Raw genomic sequence first — 19,643 nt, 5'->3', positions numbered from 1 at the left:
TCATCGTTGTCGTCATGAGTCGGAGGTTCCACCTGTGTGCCAGGTGACCGTGGGGACACGTGACGTAATCAGTAATCTATCTAATCTATCAGTGATCAGGGATCGATCTCTAATAGTGTCCTGTAGTACTACATGGTATGCTGCAGTAGAAACACTACCTCACACACAGAGACACACACACACACACACACATACTTGTTTTCATATGTTAGTGAGGACATAATTGACGTAATACTTTCCCTAGCTGCCTGTAACCCTGACACGAAAACCCCGTTTTGAACCTCAGAAATGTCTTCAAACGTTGTCTCCATAAGTGACTGATGGTTCCCACAAGTATAGTAGCATGCCAATTTTTGGTCCCCATAAGGATATGTAAACATTGTAAAAATGCACACACACAGACACACACAAATAACAGCCCGTTTTTGTGTTTTATTTCCTTCAGACTCAGCTTGTCATCTCAATATTTTTTGCCTTATTGCTTCATGAAACAGTTACATGTAACTGCTGCACACACGTTGGTCTATCCGACCTTCATCAGGTCGCAGGCATATATGCAGTACACATACTGTCACTTGGTGTTCGTTCTCTCTGCAGTAGAGTATCACTTCCTGTTCCTGTTCCAACACAGTGGTGTTTTTCCGTAGTATATCTGTGTAGCAATTTAATACAAAACTTATAGTAACTTCTTATTTCGTAGTGTAATCTTCATGTGCGTCCTCTGAAACACACTCTTGGTGTATTTACTCATTAATTTATATTCAGTGTTGGGAAGGTTACTTTTAAAATGTATTCCACTACAGAGTACAAAATGTATTTTGTAACTTATTCCGTTACGTTACTCAATGACAGTAGTGTATTCTGAATACTTTGGATTACTTAATATATTATCATGCTTTTTACAACTACATGAATGTCCTATTGCTGTGTGATTTATTACTATTACTGAAGGTTACCCTCCACACCAACCAGATGTTTAAATCTTAATATAAATGAGTAACAGTAGGTGGACATTAGGTAAGGCTGCACTTTTTGCAGCGATCTCGTGCAGAAAACTATTCGGCGCGTATATAAAACAGGTCCGCGGCTCCGAACCGTAGTAAAGGGACCTCTGACTAATACGTCGGGTTCATGTCGGGCTCGTAGCTGAAAACTAGCTTTACTTTTGTCTGGGTCAACTTTGCTAGCGAGATATACAGAGGGTGCATAGCTGAACATATGAAACAGGAAAAGACCGCTGTGTAATCCCTTTATTTCAACAAAGTAACTGTATTCTGAATACCACCTTTTTAAACGGTAACTGTAATGGAATACAATTACCGTATTTCCCGGACTACAAAGCGCACCTGAATATTAGCCGCACAAGCTAAAATCAGGGGAAAATCCTGTTTTGTACATACATTAGCCGCACCTGACCAAAAGCCGCAGGTATTTCAATGTTGACTTATCATATGTAAGAGAATATGCACAAAGCGAATTGTCAGGAAAGAGATGGCTGTTTGGAGACACACCCCTTTTATTAATATTTTGAAAAACAAGTTATGGGTACATATTTGCACATGTAGTACATAACAATAACCTACAGCACACCAGAAAAATAGATTCGGACTACCTTTTAGGCTCAGGTGCAGTGACACGGCTTTAACAAGAAGAAAAGTCAGTCATTCACCACCATCTTTCTCTTCTTCCTGCGCACTAAAAACACCAAAGTCCTCTCCTCCAGTGTCGGAAACGAACAGGCTCAGGATGGCTTCGTCATCCACTCTCAGCTTCTCTCCTTCGTTGTCACTTTCAAAACAAAAGAAATCCTCGTTGTCAGAGTCGAACACCCTCAGAAGGGCCGTGGCGGTGTCCTCCTCTCCATCATGCAGCAGTCCAGCCCTTCAAAATCCGTTGGTGATCGTGGATGTTTTCACACTTTTCCACGCTGTCAGAATCCACCGGTGGAGTTGAGCATAACTTGCTTTTCGCAAGTTTATCGCCGCTGGTCATCCATGACTCCCGCTGAACGCGTAGCGCTACTTTGAAGTTTGTTTTTCGCGCTACTTGTATGGCACTATGTTGCCTGGCGGATGGACATGTGACCAACATACCACTCTTGAACCCCGATCCTTCCGCCAGGCAACGTAGTGCCGTACAACAGCGGAACAAACAAAACAAATCGTCTTACGATATCACAAAAATCATGGACAATCCATAGAAAAGCCGCACCTGACTAAAAGCCGCAGGGTTCAAAGCTCGTGCAAAAAGTAGCGGCTTATAGCCCGACAATTACGGTACTCATATTTGTATTTTAAATGCGGAACAGTGTTACATGTATTCCATTACTCCCCAACACTGTTTATATTCACTTACGGTTGCTTTAGGGTTTCACTAGCTTAGCTTAGCTCGTAGCCAACTCGTTAGCAGCATGGCCTCTTCACCTGTCCCTCCTGCACTTTCCTGCTCATTGTGTCAGATGTTTAGTTACTCCTTGGCCTCCTTTAGCAGTAATGATACTTGTAATAAATGTAGCCTATTTACAGCTCTGGAGGCCAGGATTACTGAAATGGAGACTCGGCTTAGAACCCTTGAAAAATCTGTAGCTAGCAAGGCCCCTGTAGCCGGTGCAGCCGAAGATAGCGTAGGCCCCACTAGCTGTCCCCTGGGAGACTGCCCCGGGCAGCCGGGGAAACAGGACGGCTGAGTGACGGTGAGGAGTAAGCATAGTCTTAAATAAATAAATAATTTTTTATTTATATAGCACCTTTCGAGATAGAATCACAAAGTGCTGCACATAAGATTACAAGTCATAAAAAGATTTAAAAAGAGAAAATAAAACAGGCAAAAAATTAACCAAAAGTAGTTTTAAAAAGGTGAGTTTTGAGTTGTTTTTTAAAAACAGCTGCTGAGTCCACAGTTCTTAATGTTGGGGGAGAGAGTTCCACAGTCTCGGGGCCACAGCGGCAAAAGCTCTGTCACCCTTAGTCCTCCTCTTAGTGTTTTTAAAGCAAGTAAGCCCTGATCAGATGACCTCAAAGACCTGCTAGGGACATAGGGCTGTAGCAGATCAAAGATGTAGGCTGGTGCCAGTCCGTGCACAGCTCTGTAGGTCAAGACCAGGATCTTAAAATTGACTCTAAATTTAACAGGAAGCCAGTGTAACTGAGATAACAACGGTGTCACATGTGAGTACTTGGAGGATTTTGTCAAAAGCCTAGCTGCAGTGTTTTGCACAACCTGCAGACGATCCAGAGAACCTTTGCTTAGACACATAAACAGTGGATTACAATAATCCAAGCGTGACGAAATAAATGCATGTATAGCAATCTCCAGTTCAGAGCGAGATAAAACCGGGCTTAGCTTAGCCACATTTCTTAAACGATAAAAACAAGACCGAACCAGAGATTTCACATGCCCATCCAATGTGAGACTCGAGTCAAATTCCTGATAGAGGATTTAACACAGAGTGAGAGAGGACCGAGGGCTTTCACTATCTGCGATAGAAACCTATCAGGGGCGCATACGAGGACTTCGGTTTTCACCTCGTTGAGTTGGAGAAAATTTGCAGCCATCCAACGTTTGATCGAATCTAAGCAATCATTCAGATGCTAAAGCTTAGATAAATCCTCGGGCATAAAAGAAACGTACAACTGAATGTCATCAGCGTAACAGTGATAAGAAATGTCCTCAAAAGAGCCCATTATATTCTGGAGGGGGAGAAGATGTATTAAAAACAATAAAGCCCCCAAAACTGACCCCTGAGGGACACCATAAGTAAGGGAGGTAGAGGATGACCTAAAATCGGAGACTGCCACAGAAAAGGATCGGTGATGGAGATAAGAGGAGAACCACTCTAATGCAGTTCCAGATACACCAACCCAATTTTTCAGCCTTTCAATGAGGATGTGATGGTCAACTGTGTCGAAAGCCAATGTGAGGTCCAACACGAGTAGAACAGAGCATTTTCCTGCATCATTATTCATCAAGATATCGCTTGAGACCCTAAGAAGGGCTGTCTCCGTGGAGTGAAATCGACGAAAACCGGACTGAAACTTATCGTAAATGCCATGTTTATCTAGAGCTGCCATAAGTTGCTTAGCCACAACCTTTTCTAGAAGCTTAGCAATTAACGGTAACTTAGAGATAGGTCTGTAGCTGCTCCAAAGAGAGGGGTCTAGCTGAGGTTTTTTTTTAAAGTGGGAGAATTGCAGCGTTTTTTAAAATAAACCGGAACTATACCAGACGCCAGTGAAGAGTTGATTAAAGTGAGCACACATGGGCCAATAAACTGGAAGACATTTTGAAAAATGATGCAGGTACAATGTCAAGTGAACAGGAGGATGCTTTCACTGAATTCACTAATTTTACCAGCTCAGATAGTGAAACAGGAGAGAAAGTATCCAAGATAATGGGCCGAGATGGGGTAGAGATTGAGATAACAGGTGCTGAGCTCTTAAACAGAAGCCCCAGGTACACCACCAACCTGTTCATGTGTCTAACCGTTTTTCCCCACTCGGCGACACACCCGCCGGTGGTCAAACTCTGGTAATTGGTGATTCTGTTCTCAGACATGTGAAGCTAGAGACACCAGCAACCATAGTCAATTGTCTTCCAGGGGCCAGAGCAGGCGACATTGAAGGAAATTTAAAACTGCTGGCTAAGGGTAAACGTAGTAGTTAAACTGTTACTTGAAAAACCATCTCTAGGCCCAGCAGTTTTAGCTAATTATAGGCCAATCTCCAACTTTCCTTTCATATCAAACATTCTTGAAAGAGTAGTTGTCAAACAGCTAACAGATCATCTGCAGAGGAATGGTTTATTTGAAGAGTTTCAGTCAGGTTTCAGAGCTCATCACAGCACAGACACAGCTTTACTGCAGGTACTGTGCTGCAGTGGTTTGTATCATATCTATCTAATAGACTCCAGTTTGTGCATGTAAATGGAGAGTCCTCTTCACACACTGAGGTTAATTATGGAGTTCCACAGGGTTCAGTGCTAGGACCAATTCTGTTTACATTATACATGCTTCCCTTAGGCAGCATCATTAGAAGACATAGCATACATTTACACTGCTATGCAGATGACACCCAGCTCTATCTGTCCATGAAGCCAGATAACACACACCAATGAGTTAAACTGCAGGAATGTCTTAAAGACATAAAGACCTGGATGGCCGCTAACTTTCTGCTTCTTAATTCAGATCAAACTGAGGTTATTGTACTCGGCCCTGAAAAGCTTAGAAATATGGTATCTAATAATAATAATAATAATACATTTTATTTGAAAACGCCTTTCAAAACACTCAAGGTCACTGTACATAGTAGAATAAAAGCAAGCAGTTTACAGAATCATAAAAGCATAAGACATAAACTAATAAAAGAGCAGAGTGGAGAGGTTATGTGGGTAAACTATTTGTACAAGTGGGTTTTGAGTTTGGACTTAAAGAGAGAGAAGGAAGAGATGTTTCTTAAATCAGGAGGTCGGGAATTCCAGAGTCGTGGAGCAGAGCAGCTGAAAGCCCTGCTCCCCATGGTTGCAAGACGGGGGGAAGGGACGGAGAGTGAAAGGGAAGAAGAAGATCTGAGGCAATGAGATGGGGCGGCGATCTTAACCAGGTCAGAGAGATATGGAGGAGAGAGATGATGAATAGTCTTAAATGTGTACAAGAGTATTTTGAAATTGATGCGATATTTGACCGGGAGCCAATGAAGCTGCTGCAAGGCAGGAGTGATGTGGTGGACAGAAGGGGTCCTGGTGATGATACGGGCAGCAGAGTTCTGGACGCGTTGGAGCTTGTTGGTGGATTTTTGAGTAAGACCAAAGAGAAGTGAATCACAATAATCAATCCGGGAAGTAACAAGGCTGTGAACAAGAATGGCAGTGGCATGTGGGGTGAGAAAAGGACGGAGACGATTAATGTTGCGCAATTGGAAAATATGCAGACCGAGTAACATTATTAATGTGTGAATTGAAAGATAAAGCACTGTCGAGGATGACACCCAAACTTATGGTAAAGAAATATGGTATCTAAGCAGATTCTTACTCTAGATGGCATTACCTTGGCCTCCAGTAACGCTGTGAGGAACCTTGGAGTCATTTTTGACCAGGATATGTTCTTCAATGCCTTGATAAAATAGCACAGGATGAAACCTGTTTTTTTTTTTTTTTTAATTAGTTTGAGCCATCACAGCAAACACAAACAAAGAGTGTTAGAAGTGTTCCTCTGGTGTTCGACATATGTTGAACGTACTTACAGACTTCAGGTGGTTCTTAGCCTTAGCCTAGTGGTCCTGATCCATAAACATGCATTCAGTTTGCGGTCAATTTTTCAGACTTTGGGCATAAACATAACAAGAACAACTCATCATGAACAAAACACTCTCCTTAGGATTCACCATCATCTTCCTCACCTGTAAGTGTAAGTGCTGCTCTTAGCTGGCTCAAAGCTAAAGAAATACACACACACACACACACACACACACACACACACACACACACACCGACTCTGCATTCACCAATGAGCTGAATCGGTTCTACGCCCGTTTCGAGGTTAGCCAGGCGGCTAATGCTATCTACCGCCTGACTACCGAGGACCGTGACGTCATCAGCGAGAGACCGGTGACCAGCATCGCGGAGCATGACGTCCGAGCGGCACTGAGGAGAGTGAACACAAGGAAAGCGGCGGGGCCAGACGGCATCACCGGCCGTCTGCTGCGCTGCTGTGCTGACCAGCTAGCAGGTGTGTTCACTTACATCTTCAACGAGTCCCTGGCGAAGTCTGTGGTCCCCACATGCTTCAAAAGATCCACCATCATCCCTGTGCCCAAGAACAGCAAACCCTCATCCCTGAACGATTACCGGCCAGTTGCACTGACCTCGGTAGTAATGAAGGTGTTTGAGAGGCTGCTGAAGAACATCATCTCCTCCTCCATCCCAGACACCACAGATCCGCTGCAGTTCGCCTACAGATCCAACAGATCCACAGAGGATGCCATCGCCCACGTCCTACACACCACTCTCAGCCACGTGGACAAGAAACAGGGTAACTATGTGCGAATGCTGTTTGTTGATTACAGTTCAGCGTTTAACACAATAGTGCCCTGCAGACTGTTCACAAAGCTGAGGGATCTGGGACTTAACAGCCGTCTGTGTGCATGGGTGTTGGACTTCCTCACTGGCAGAACTCAGGTGGTGAGGGTGGGCAGGTGCTTCTCCAACAGCATCACCATCAACACAGGAGCACCTCAGGGATGTGTCCTCTCGCCACTGCTCTACTCCCTCTACACTTCAGACTGTGTGGCCACCCATGGCTCCAACACCATTGTGAAGTTTGCTGACAACACAGTGGTGTTGGGTGCCATCTCCAACAACGATGAGGCGGCCTACATGGATGAAGTGAAAAATCTGGCATCGTGGTGCCAGGACAACCACCTCCAGCTGAACGTCAGCAAGACCAAGGAGCTGGTGGTGGACTTCAGAAGGGGTCAGCACAGAGACTACAAGCCCATTATCATCAATGGAGCTCCAGTGGAGAGGGTGCAGTCCTTCAAGTATCTTGGTGTCCACATCTCCTCAGACCTGACATGGGCTGCCCACATTCAGGTCCAGACCAAAAAGGCTAGGCAGCGCCTGTATCACCTACGACAACTGAGGAAGTTCAGGGTCTCTCCAAAGATCCTCAGGATTTTCTATACAGGCGCTGTGGAGAGCATCCTCACACAGAACATGACATCGTGGTTTGGGAACAGCTGTGTGAAGGACCAAAAAGCCCTCCAGAGAGTGATCCGTACAGCAGAACGCTGCTGCAGGATTGCTCTCCCCCCGCTTCAGGACACCTACACCAGGAGATGCTGGACTAGAGCAGCGCAGATACTGAAGGACCCGTCCCATCCTGGCAACAAACTGTTCCAACTTCTGCAATCTGGTAGAAGGTTCCGCATCTTCCGGGCAAGGACAGAGAGACTCAAGAGGAGCTTCTATCCCCAAGCCATCCGTGCCCTAAACACACACACCCGCCCTCTCACATCATCTATAATTGACTGAGACAGGACTCTTCCAGACACTAAACCAAGGCACAATGTACATTTCAATTCCTTTAATTTTAAATATGTTTATATTGTCTATCCTGTAAAATAGTCAGATGTCTATTCATATTAATGTACAGAATTCACCTGCTTGCTGCTACTACTGCACATTCACCCAGTGTATATACTATATGTGTGTGTGTGTGTGTATATATATATATGTATGTATGTATGTATATATATATATATATATATATATATATATATACCCCAAATCCAGCCTCAGGGTGCTGGACTTGGGGTGAAACCCTCCATGCATGGTAAGGAGCTTTCTTGTCTTTATGTCAGTGGCTTCTATCTCCTCCTTTGGCCAGCCTATTACCCCAGCAGGGTACCTGATCACGGGCAGGGCGTACGTGTTGATGGCCCGGATCTTGTTCTTACCATTCAGCTGACTCCTCAGGACTTGCCTGACCCTCTGCAGGTACTTGGTGGTTGCAGCTTTTCTAGCGGCCTCTTCATGGTTCCCATTCGCCTGTGGGATCCCCAAGTACTTGTAACTGTCCTCTATGTCTGCAATGTTGCCTTCTGGTAGTTCAATCCCCTCAGTTCTGACTACCTTCCCTCTCTTTGTTACCATCCGACTACACTTCTCCAGTCCGAACGACATTCCAATGTCATTGCTGTATAGCCTGGTAGTGTGGATCAGTGAATCGATGTCTCGTTCACTCTTGGCATACAGCTTGATGTCATCCATGTACAGGAGGTGGCTGACAACTGCTCCGTTCTGTAGTCGGTATCCGTAGCCAGTCTTGTTAATGATCTCACTGAGGGGGTTCAGGCCTATGCAGAACAGCAGTGGGGACAGAGCATCTCCTTGGTAGATCCCGCACTTGATGGTGACTTGTGCTATGGGCTTGGAGTTGGCCTCTAGTGTTGTACGCCACATCCCCATTGAGTTCCTGATGAAGGCTCTTAGGGTCCCATTGATCTTGTACAATTCTAGGCATTCCAGTATCCAGCTGTGGGGCATTGAGTCATAGGCCTTCTTGTAATCAATCCAGGCAGTGCACAGGTTGGTCAGTCTGGTCTTGCAGTCTCGGCTGATTGTTCTGTCTACCAGTAGCTGGTGTTTTGCGCCTCTGGTATTCTTGCCAATTCCTTTCTGTGTCCCGCTCATGTATTGACCCATGTGCCTGTTCATCTTAGCCGATATGATGCCTGACAGGAGCTTCCATGTAGTACTGAGGCAGGTTATTGGTCGGTAGTTGGAGGGGACCGGTCCCTTGTTGGGGTCCTTGGGGATCAGGACCGTCCGGCCTTCAGTTAGCCATTCCGGGTGTCTCTCGTTAACTAGCAGCTGGTTCATTTGTGCTGCCAGACGCTCGTGGAGTGCAGTCAGCTTCTTCAGCCAGTAGGCGTGAACCATGTCGGGCCCTGGTGCTGTCCAACTCTTCATACTGGAGACCCTTTCTTGGATATCTGCCACTGTGATGGTTACTGGACCCTGTTCAGGGAGGTCGCTGTGGTCAGCCCTCAGATCCTCTAGCCACTGAGCATTGCCGTTATGGGTTGCATCCTTCTCCCATATGCTCTTCCAGTATTGCTCCGTCTCCAGCCTTGGTGGTGCTGTTCTCTTATTGTTCCCTTGCCACTGAGAGTACACCTTTGCTGGTTCTGTGGAGAACAGCTGGTTTATTCTCCTGCCTTCTATCTCTCTGGTGTACCTCCTCAAGCGGCTGGCCAAGGCTGTGAGTCTTTGCTTGGCAGTTTCCAAGGCCTCAGGTATGGACAGCTTGCTGTATTTCTTAGGCACCTTATTTGTCGCACCTTTCTGCAACTCCGTTAGTTGGCTAACCTCCCTCCGTGCTACTTTGATCTTGCCCTCTAGCCTCCTTCTCCATGGAGGGTACTGCCCCTTGTCGCTGTTCAACTTGTAGCCAAGCATCTCACTGATCACTGCTGCCGTATTGTAGATCAGCTTGTTAGTGTCGGTAATCGTGGTTGTAGGTATTGCCCGTAGTGCTGCGTTAACATCATCTAGCAGACCTTCTGAGGGAACTTCACGTAATCTTGGTAACCGGCTACGCGGGATCCAGGTTTCAAGCTTGGCCATGATCCTATTTTTCAGGTCAGTTCCTCTCGCACTCAACGATCCAACGATCCTTCTCCTATCGCACTTGGGGCTATGTACCCAATCTCGGGTGGGGGTGATGATATCTCCCCCCTGACCTGGCGTCCTGACTCCTCCTTGCCGTAGCATTTGTGTTGTATATATATGACCGAGTGCTCAGTGAATACCTCAGGCAGCAGAAACCCAAGAAAGAGGAGGGAGACGAGGAACCATCATGGAAGGACAGGCCCCTGCACGGTATGTACCACCGGCAGATAGAGGAGGTGGCTGATATCCAGAAATCCTACCAGTGGCTGGACAAAGCTGGACTGAAAGACAGCACAGAGGCACTAATCATGGCAGCACAAGAACAAGCTCTGAGCACAAGATCCATAGAGGCTGGGGTCTATCACACCAGGCAAGACCCCAGGTGCAGGCTGTGTAAAGATGCCCCAGAGACAATCCAGCACATAACAGCAGGGTGCAAGATGCTAGCAGGCAAGGCATACATGGAACGCCATAACCAAGTGGCCGGCATAGTGTACAGGAACATCTGTGCCGAGTATAACCTGGAAGTCCCGAGGTCAAAATGGGAGATGCCCCCAAGGGTGGTGGAGAATGACCGAGCTAAGATCCTGTGGGACTTCCAGATACAGACGGACAAAATGGTGGTGGCTAACCAACCGGACATAGTGGTGGTAGACAAACAGAAGAAGATGGCCGTAGTGATCGATGTAGCGGTTCCGAATGACAGCAATATCAGGAAGAAGGAACACGAGAAGCTGGAGAAATACCAAGGGCTCAGAGAAGAGCTCGAGAGGATGTGGAGGGTGAAGGTAACGGTGGTCCCCGTGGTAATCGGAGCACTAGGTGCGGTGACTCCCAAGCTAGGCGAGTGGCTCCAGCAGATCCCAGGAACAACATCGGAGATCTCTGTCCAGAAGAGCGCAGTCCTGGGAACAGCTAAGATACTGCGCAGGACCTTCAAGCTCCCAGGCCTCTGGTAGAGGACCCGAGCTTGAAGGATAAACCGCCCGCAGGGGCGTGCTGGGTGTTTTTTTTTTTTTTTTTTTTTTTTATATATATATTCTTCCTCTACACCCCCCCCCCCCCCCCCCCCCCCCCCACACACACACAATTTTTGCACATGTCGAGGAGCGTGTCAGGCTACATTTCACTGTGTGTTATACTTGTATAACTATGCATGTGACAAATAATAATAAAGAACCTTGAAGAACCACACACACACACACACACACACACACACACACACACACTTCTGGCTGTGAGAGCAGATAGACTCAGCGGAACTCTGGACCTGTTTGTTCAGACTGAAGCACATCATTAAACCTCCACACCTGGCAACAAGTGTCAGCTGACGCTCAATGAGCTAACAGAGATCTCCCGCCATCATTGACCAGCTGCATTACTCATTTCTTAAACGCCAGTTCAGCTCACTGAGCCACTGATCCAGCCCTAACTATCTGCTTTAGCAAAAAGGAAAGTTTGAAGCCTAATCTTGAAAGTAGAGATAGTGTCTGTCTCCTGAATCCAAACTGGAAGCTGGTTCCACAGAAGAGGGGCCTGAAAACTGAAGGCTCTGCCTCCCATTCTACTTTTAAATACTCTAGGAACAACAAGTAGGCCTGCAGAGCGAGAGCGAAGTGCTCTAATAGGGTGATATGGTACTACAAGGTCATTAAGATAAGATGGGGCCTGATTCAGATCTACCTCCCTCTGAGGTTAGACTGTAAGGACTCTCTGCAGCCGTTATTCTCCTGACTGTCTGACATTAAGACTTGGATGGCTCTTAACTTTCTACATCTAAAGAAAAGTAAAAATGAAGTCATTGTGTTTGGGCTTCCTAAAGACCCCAACCTTTCCTTTGATTTTATGGGACCCCTAACTTCCGAATGTACTTCCTCCATTAAGAGCCTTGGTGTTACTTTTGACAGTGCTTTTAAATTTGATAAACAAATCAGTTCCGTAGTCAAGGGATCTTTTTATCATCTACGGATTTTAGCTAAAGTGAAGTCCTACCTGTGCAGGAACGATCTAGAAAGGGTGGTCCATGCTTTTATCACTTCACGGCTGGACTACTGTAACTCCCTTTATGCTGGTTTAGATCGTTCCTGTCTGCATCGCCTCCAACTGGTGCAGAACGCTGCTGCTCGCATGCTGACCGGTTCCAAAAAGAGAGACCACATCACTCCGGTCCTCTGCTCTCTCCACTGGCTCCCAGTTGCTTTTAGGATTGATTTTAAAATTTTACTGTTTGTTTTTAAGGTTCTTAACGGTACTGCACCTCCTTACCTGGCAGAGCTTCTTAGCATTTACCGCCCCAGGAGATCTCTGAGGTCAGCAGACCTGATGCTTTTAGATGTTCCCAGGTACAGATTAAAGACTAGGGGAGAGAGGCCTTTTGCTGTGGCTGCACCCAGACTGTGGAACAGTTTACCTCCTCACATCAGATTCTCCACAAGCCTAGGAACTTTTAAAACTGCTCTTAAAACTCACCTCTTCTCATTGGCTTTTAGCAAGGTTTAACTTATTGTTTTAACTTATTGTTTTATCAGTGAGGTGTTTTTATGTACTTGTGTTTTATTGTATTTTATATTTGTATTTTATTGTACAGCACTTTGGTCAGCCTCGGTTGTTTTTAAATGTGCTTTATAAATAAACTTGACTTGACTTGACTGATTATTTAAGACCTTGTATGTGAGGAGCAGGATTTTGAATTCTGGATTTAACAGGAAGCCAATGAAGGGAAGCCAATACAGGAGAAATCTCTCTTTCTAGTCCCTGTCAGGACTCTTGCTGCAGCATTTTGGATTAACTGAAGGCTTTTCAGGGAGTTTTTTGGACTTCCTGATAATAATGAATTACAGTCGTCCAGCCTGGAAGTAATAAATGCATGAACTAGTTTTTTCAGCGTCACTCTGAGACAGGATGTGTCTAACTTTAGAGATGTTGCACAAATGGAAGAAAGCAGTCTTACATATTTGTTTAATATGAGCGTTGAAGGACATGTCCTGGTCAAACATGACTCCAAGGTTCCTCACAGTGTTACTGGAGGCCAAGGTAATGCCATCCAGAGTAAGAATCTGGTTAGATACCATATTTCTAAGCTTTTCAGGGCCGAGTACAATAACCTCAGTTTGATCTGAATTAAGAAGCAGAAAGTTAGCGGCCATCCAGGTCTTTATGTCTGTAAGACATTCCTGCAGTTTAACTCATTGGTGTGTGTTATCTGGCTTCATGGACCGATAGAGCTGGGTGTCATCAGCATAGCAGTGTAAATGTATGCTATGTCTTCTAATGATGCTGCCTAAGGGAAGCATGTATAATGTAAACAGAATTGGTCCTAGCACTGAACCCTGTGGAACTCCATAATTAACCTCAGTGTGTGAAGAGGACTCTCCATTTACATGCACAAACTGGAGTCTATTCAATTCAATTACATTTTATTTATATAGCACCAAATGACAACAAAAGTCGCCTCAAGGTGCTTCATAGATACAGAGAAAAACCCAACAGTCATATGACCCCCTATGAGCAAGCACTTTGGCGACAGTGGGAAGGAAAAACTCCCTTTTAACCGGCAGAAACAGGCTCAGGGAGGGGCGGGGCCATCTGCTGTGATTGGTTGGGGTGAGAGAAGGAAGACAGGATAAAGACATGCTGTGGAAGAGAGACAGAGGTTAATAACAGATATGATTCAATGCAGAGAGGTCTGTGAACACATAGTGAGTGAGAAAGGTGACTGGAAAGGAAAAACTCAGTGCATCATGGGAATCCCCGGCAGCCTACGTCTATTGCAGCATAACTAAGGGAGGATTCAGGGTCACCTGGTCCAGCCCTAACTATATGCTTTAGCAAAAAGGAAAGTTTGAAGCCTAATCTTGAAAGTAGAGATAGTGTCTGTCTCCTGAATCCAAACTGGAAGCTGGTTCCACAGAAGAGGGGCCTGAAAACTGAAGGCCCTGCCTCCCATTCTACTTTTAAATACTCTAGGAACAACAAGTAGGCCTGCAGAGCGAGAGCGAAGTGCTCTAATAGGGTGATATGGTACTACAAGGTCATTGAGATAAGATGGGGCCTGATTATTTAAGACCTTGTATGTCTATTAGATAGATATGATACAAACCACTGCAGCACAGTACCTGTAATACCTACAGCATGTTCTAATCGCTCTAATAGGATATTATGGTCGACAGTATCGAACGCTGCACTGAGGTCTAGCAGGACAAGCACAGAGATGAGTCCACTGTCAGAGGCCATAAGAAGATCATTTGTAACCTTCACTACAGGGAGTGCAGAATTATTAGGCAAGTTGTATTTTTGAGAAATAATCTTATTATTGAACAACAACCATGTTCTCAGTGAACCCAAAAAACTCATTAATATCAAAGCTGAATGTTTGTGGAAGTAGTTTTTAGTTTGTTTTTAGTTTGAGCTATTTTAGGGGGATATCTGTGTGTGCAGGTGACTATTACTGTGCATAATTATTAGGCAACTTAACAAAAAACAATTATATACCCATTTCAATGATTTATTTTTACCAGTGACACCAATATAACATCTCCACATTCACAAATATACATTTCTGACATTCAAAAACAAAACAAAAACAAATCAGCGACCAATATAGCCACCTTTCTTTGCAAGGACACTCAAAAGCCTGCCATCCATGGATTCTGTCAGTGTTTTGATCTGTTCACCATCAACATTGCGTGCAGCAGCAACCACAGCCTCCCAGACACTGTTCAGAGAGGTGTACTGTTTTCCCTCCTTGTAAATCTCACATTTGATGATGGACCACAGGTTCTCAATGGGGTTCAGATCAGGTGAACAAGGAGGCCATGTCATTAGTTTTTCTTCTTTTATACCCTTTCTTGCCAGCCACGCTGTGGAGTACTTGGACGCGTGTGATGGAGCATTGTCCTGCATGAAAATCATGTTTTTCTTGAAGGATGCAGACTTCTTCCTGTACCACTGCTTGAAGAAGGTGTCTTCCAGAAACTGGCAGTAGGACTGGGAGTTGAGCTTGACTCCATCCTCAACCCGAAAAGGCCCCACAAGCTCATCTTTGATGATACCAGCCCAAACCAGTACTCCACCTCCACCTTGTTGGCGTCTGAGTGGGACTGGAGCTCTCTGCCCTTTACCAATCCAGCCACGGGCCCATCCATCTGGCCCATCAAGACTCACTCTCATGTCATCAGTCCATAAAACCTTAGAAAAACCAGTCTTGAGATATTTCTTGGCCCAGTCTTGATGTTTCAGCTTGTGTGTCTTGTTCAGTGGTGGTCGTCTTTCAGCCTTTCTTACCTTGACCATGTCTCTGAGTATTGCACACCTTGTGCTTTTGGGCACTCCAGTGATGTTACAGCTCTGAAATATGGCCAAACTGGTGGCAAGTGGCATCCTGGCAGCTGCACGCTTGACTTTTCTCAGTTCATGGGCAGTTATTTTGCGCCTTGGTTTTTCCACACGCTTCTTGCGACCCTGTTGACTATTTTGAATGAAACGCTTGATTGTTCGATGATCACGCTTCAGAAGCTTTGCAATTTTGAGACTGCTGCATCCCTCTGCAAGATATCTCACTATTTTCGACTTTTCTGAGCCTGTCAAGTCCTTCTTTTGACCCATTTTGCCAAAGGAAAGGACGTTGCCTAATAATTATGCACACCTGATATAGGGTGTTGATGTCATTAGACCACACCCCTTCTCATTACAGAGATGCACATCACCTAATATGCTTAATTGGTAGTAGGCTTTCGAGCCTATACAGCTTGGAATAAGACAACATGCATGAAAAGGATGATGTGGACAAAATACTCATTTGCCTAATAATTCTGCACTCCCTGTAAAGCTGTTTCTGTGCTGTGATGAGCTCTGAAACCTACTACTGCCAGCTTCAAGGCAGAGATAGGTTGAACATATTTAAGATTGAAGTATTGATTAATGGTAGGAATTCTTTGAGCAGTCTTGTAGGAAAGAAGGGTCTATAAGTCACATTGATGATTTGGAGAATACAATAAGATAGTCTTTTATTGTCATTGTACATGTACAACAGAATTGATGAGAATAGGATGAGGAAGTTATTACTGACGTCAACTCAGAAAGAGTTTCAATAAATATCAGTGGTTAAAAACTCCATAGAATTTAAATAGTATCTTTGGTTCCATCATGTTAGCATGTTTTTTTTATTCAGGTGGACTCACCTCAATGTACTTTTTCTGCAGGTCATGTAACTTATCAAGGAGGATGGAGATTCAGCATTAAGCCAGCATCCTGTGGGCAGGAGGTCTGAGGAGAGGCAAGGGATCATGGGCGATGGAGGACCCCTGCAGACTGAGGGGAATGCCCTCCTCAAAGCTGTCTTCCAGGGGAAGTTGAGGCTGACCCGCCTGCTGCTCGAGGGTGGCGCTTACATCAATGAGGGCAATGAGCGTGGCGAGACGCCCATCTCTGCTGCCTGCTTAGCAAGCTACGATGACCCACAGACCCGGCAGAGGATGGTGAGGTATCTGTTGGAGAAAGGAGCTGACCCGAACATCCCCGATAAGAGTGGCCGGACAGCGCTGATGCATGCCTGTGCAGAGCAGGCAGGAAAGGAGGTGGTGTCACTGCTGCTGGAGAACGGAGCCGATCCCAGCCTCAAAGACTACTCTGGTTCCTCTGCTCTTGTCCACGCCATCAACAAAGGGGACCGTGACACCCTGCAGGTTCTGCTGGACTCCTGCAAGGCCAAGGGCAAGGAGGTGATCATCATCACCACCGACACATCTCCGTCAGGCACCAAGAAGACCAAACAGTACCTCAACTCCCCACCATCCCCAGGCATTGTGGACAAACTGTCTCCTGCCTGTATGTCACCCTCTGAGGTGGAGATTGGCACCTCCTCCCCTGCAGGAGACAAAGATGAGGAAGGGATCTTCAGCTTCAAACTCACCTCAGCATTACCTTTACCTTCAGCTCGACCTCCAGGTGAGAAGAGGCCACCTCCCCGTAAACTGCTTAAGCGTCTGAACTCAGAACCGTGGGGCCTGGTGGCACCTTCAGTTCTCAGTGGGGTTCCCCAGGACCGGGTGGATGGAGGTCTGGAGGAGGAGGAGGGCAACAGCAACCTGAACAAGACGATCACAGAGATGAACGGACTGACTGTCACAGAGCCGGTGAGGCCACTATTGTCACGGCGTCACAGCATTGAGACGCACGACCCCACATCCCCTAAACTCATTGACCGATCCTGCTCTGAGGACTGCGCAGGGCTGTCTGGTCCATCGTGGGCTGACAAAGTGCAGCAGCACCAGATCCTCTACCGCAGGAACACAGCTCCAGAATCCCAGGAGAACGCTGCTGGACCTGGGACAGTTGTGGCCCGAGCCCTAGCTCACCCCAAGCTCACACGGATGGAGCACTATGAGTCAGATACCCACCTTTGTCCAGAGTCCATTCCTGGATCACCGGACTCTGGGAGGATTTCGGTAGAACGGAGGAGGTACAACGCTTCCCCCTTGTCCCTGGTCACCAGTTCTTCCAGGGAGTCTCTGGAAAACATCCCCAACTCAGTTTCTCCCATCACTATGCGACGGCGTGGCCCAGGGCTCCTGGAGCGCCGGGGCTCTGGGACCCTGCTGCTGGACCACATCTCCCACACCAGGCCCGGCTTCTTGCCTCCGCTTAACATCAACCCGCAGAGACCCATCCCTGACATCCGGGCCAATGGGAAACCCACCTCCCCCATCAACTCCGGACACAAGATCCTGGTTCCAGTAGCCCCAGCCTCACCCAAACGGGGCCCAGACTTCAAGATGAAGAAGAAGCTGATGAGGAGACACTCAATGCAGACAGAGCAGATGAAGCAGCTTTCGACCTTCCAGGAGATTCTGGCGGAAAAAGTCATTGAGTCCAACGGGGATTGATGAATGAAGACAAGGGAGCAAAGCAAAGGGTAGCTGCAGAGACTTATCAGGGGTTGATTTACTGTGAAGCATCTCCATTAGATCATCACAGATGAACTCAAATTAATACCATGGTGTGGTCTTTAAGGAGAGCTGCACCAACAAGGACTCAATTCACCTGAGAAGAGTTTAGGTTTAATACAGGTTTTGTCTGTTCCTGGTGTGAAACTGTGAGGTCAGTATGAGTTTAATCCAACCAACATTAAAGATCATTGCAACATGCAGTTAGACTCTATCACCTTACTGATTACCTTTCATATATAACATCACATCTTCAGGAATCAGATTATTCTGAGAATATGATGACGTGTGCATGTCTGTGCAGGTTCATGCAGGTGATAGCAGTATTAAGTTGATTAGACTTCTTTTTTAGGTTATTGAAAAAGCGTTTCTGATGAGACTCAAGTATATAGAGAGTTCCTAGACGTGTACGTCCACACGCAGAGACGTGTTCATAGACGTGTACGTCCACACGCAGACGTGTACGTCCACACGCAGAGACGTGTACGTCCACACGCAGAGACGTGTACGTCCACACGCAGATCATGTGCAAGATCATGGGCTCTGAAAATAACAAGTAGAAAATATCAAATTGTACTGCTTTCAAAATTCGAATAAAATAAATATTAAATCCAAGAAACTAAATAACGATCAACATGTGAGACCTTATTTTCTTACGAAGCTGTTTACAAACCTGTATTAAATTAAGTAATGGTGCTTTATGTGGCTGTTCAGTGACATTGCGTGACGCTTGTCAGCAGTGTCTTCACAGGTAGTCCTAATTTGTTTTAACATATTAGTACGAAAGCTGCATTTTAAATCAAACTACGTATTCTTGATCACAAATACTGTTCTGGCATCTTTAAGAAACCAAAGTGCTTGAAAATCACTTTAAATACAGTGAGTTATGAGGATATACTTACCTTGTTTGTGCAGAGGCCCGGCTCCCCCTGATCAGCATGGTCACTGTGCTGACATACAAGGGGGAGTTCTTAAAACATCTAAAATTTAAATTAAACTCAGAAGGAAGATTATTTACACCATCTGCATGCCTTCAGTTCCTAATAAACCATATGACATATGTAACTGACACAGCGATCACCTGCTTTTCATACGGTGCATGTGCATTACAACTTGTAGGTTACAGTGGGTCCTCAAAAGCATAAAATGTTAATGTTGAGTATTTTTGAACTAGAAAACGTTGATATTTATTCTTTATGAGTCAAACATCATGCAGAAGTACTTGAAATTTTCCATGCAAAGTAAATGCTGGTATCACCGCAGTCAGCCACGCATTTGACTAAAGTCCTGGAGCAGTCGGTGGGTTGGTTCTGGCCTAGTGGGCCATAATTTGATATACAGTGTTTAATGTCTTCCAGTGACAGTCACGATTACTTCTTTATAGTGTGGCAAACAGATGAACAGCTTCCTGTTGCATCGTTTTGCCACAGACAAACTGCAGTACCTCTGGATGACCAGTAGGAGATCCACAATATTGGTGTAAAATTCTTACATCCAAGGAAAGCTCGATGAAGAACTCCAACCCAAGATCAG

At 45.6% G+C, this 19,643-nt stretch overlaps 1 protein-coding gene across 1 annotated transcript; it reads left to right on the top strand.

Annotated features, from left to right (window-relative positions):
* The first annotated feature begins 16,451 nt into the window (after positions 1–16,451).
* ankrd34a (ankyrin repeat domain 34A) lies at positions 16,452–18,050 on the top strand. Its single transcript, XM_085366061.1, has one exon. The coding sequence runs from the start codon at positions 16,452–16,454 to the stop codon at positions 18,048–18,050; it is 1,599 nt and encodes a 532-aa protein (XP_085222187.1).
* The last annotated feature ends 1,593 nt before the right edge of the window (positions 18,051–19,643 follow it).

This window comes from Diplotaxodon limnothrissa, linkage group LG11 (genome assembly GCF_057381915.1).
Source record: "Diplotaxodon limnothrissa isolate DT_005_m linkage group LG11, D_limnothrissa_male_GT1.1, whole genome shotgun sequence".
NCBI classification, from domain to species: domain Eukaryota; kingdom Metazoa; phylum Chordata; class Actinopteri; order Cichliformes; family Cichlidae; genus Diplotaxodon; species Diplotaxodon limnothrissa.
This window is presented reverse-complemented; position numbering and strand designations above follow the sequence as displayed.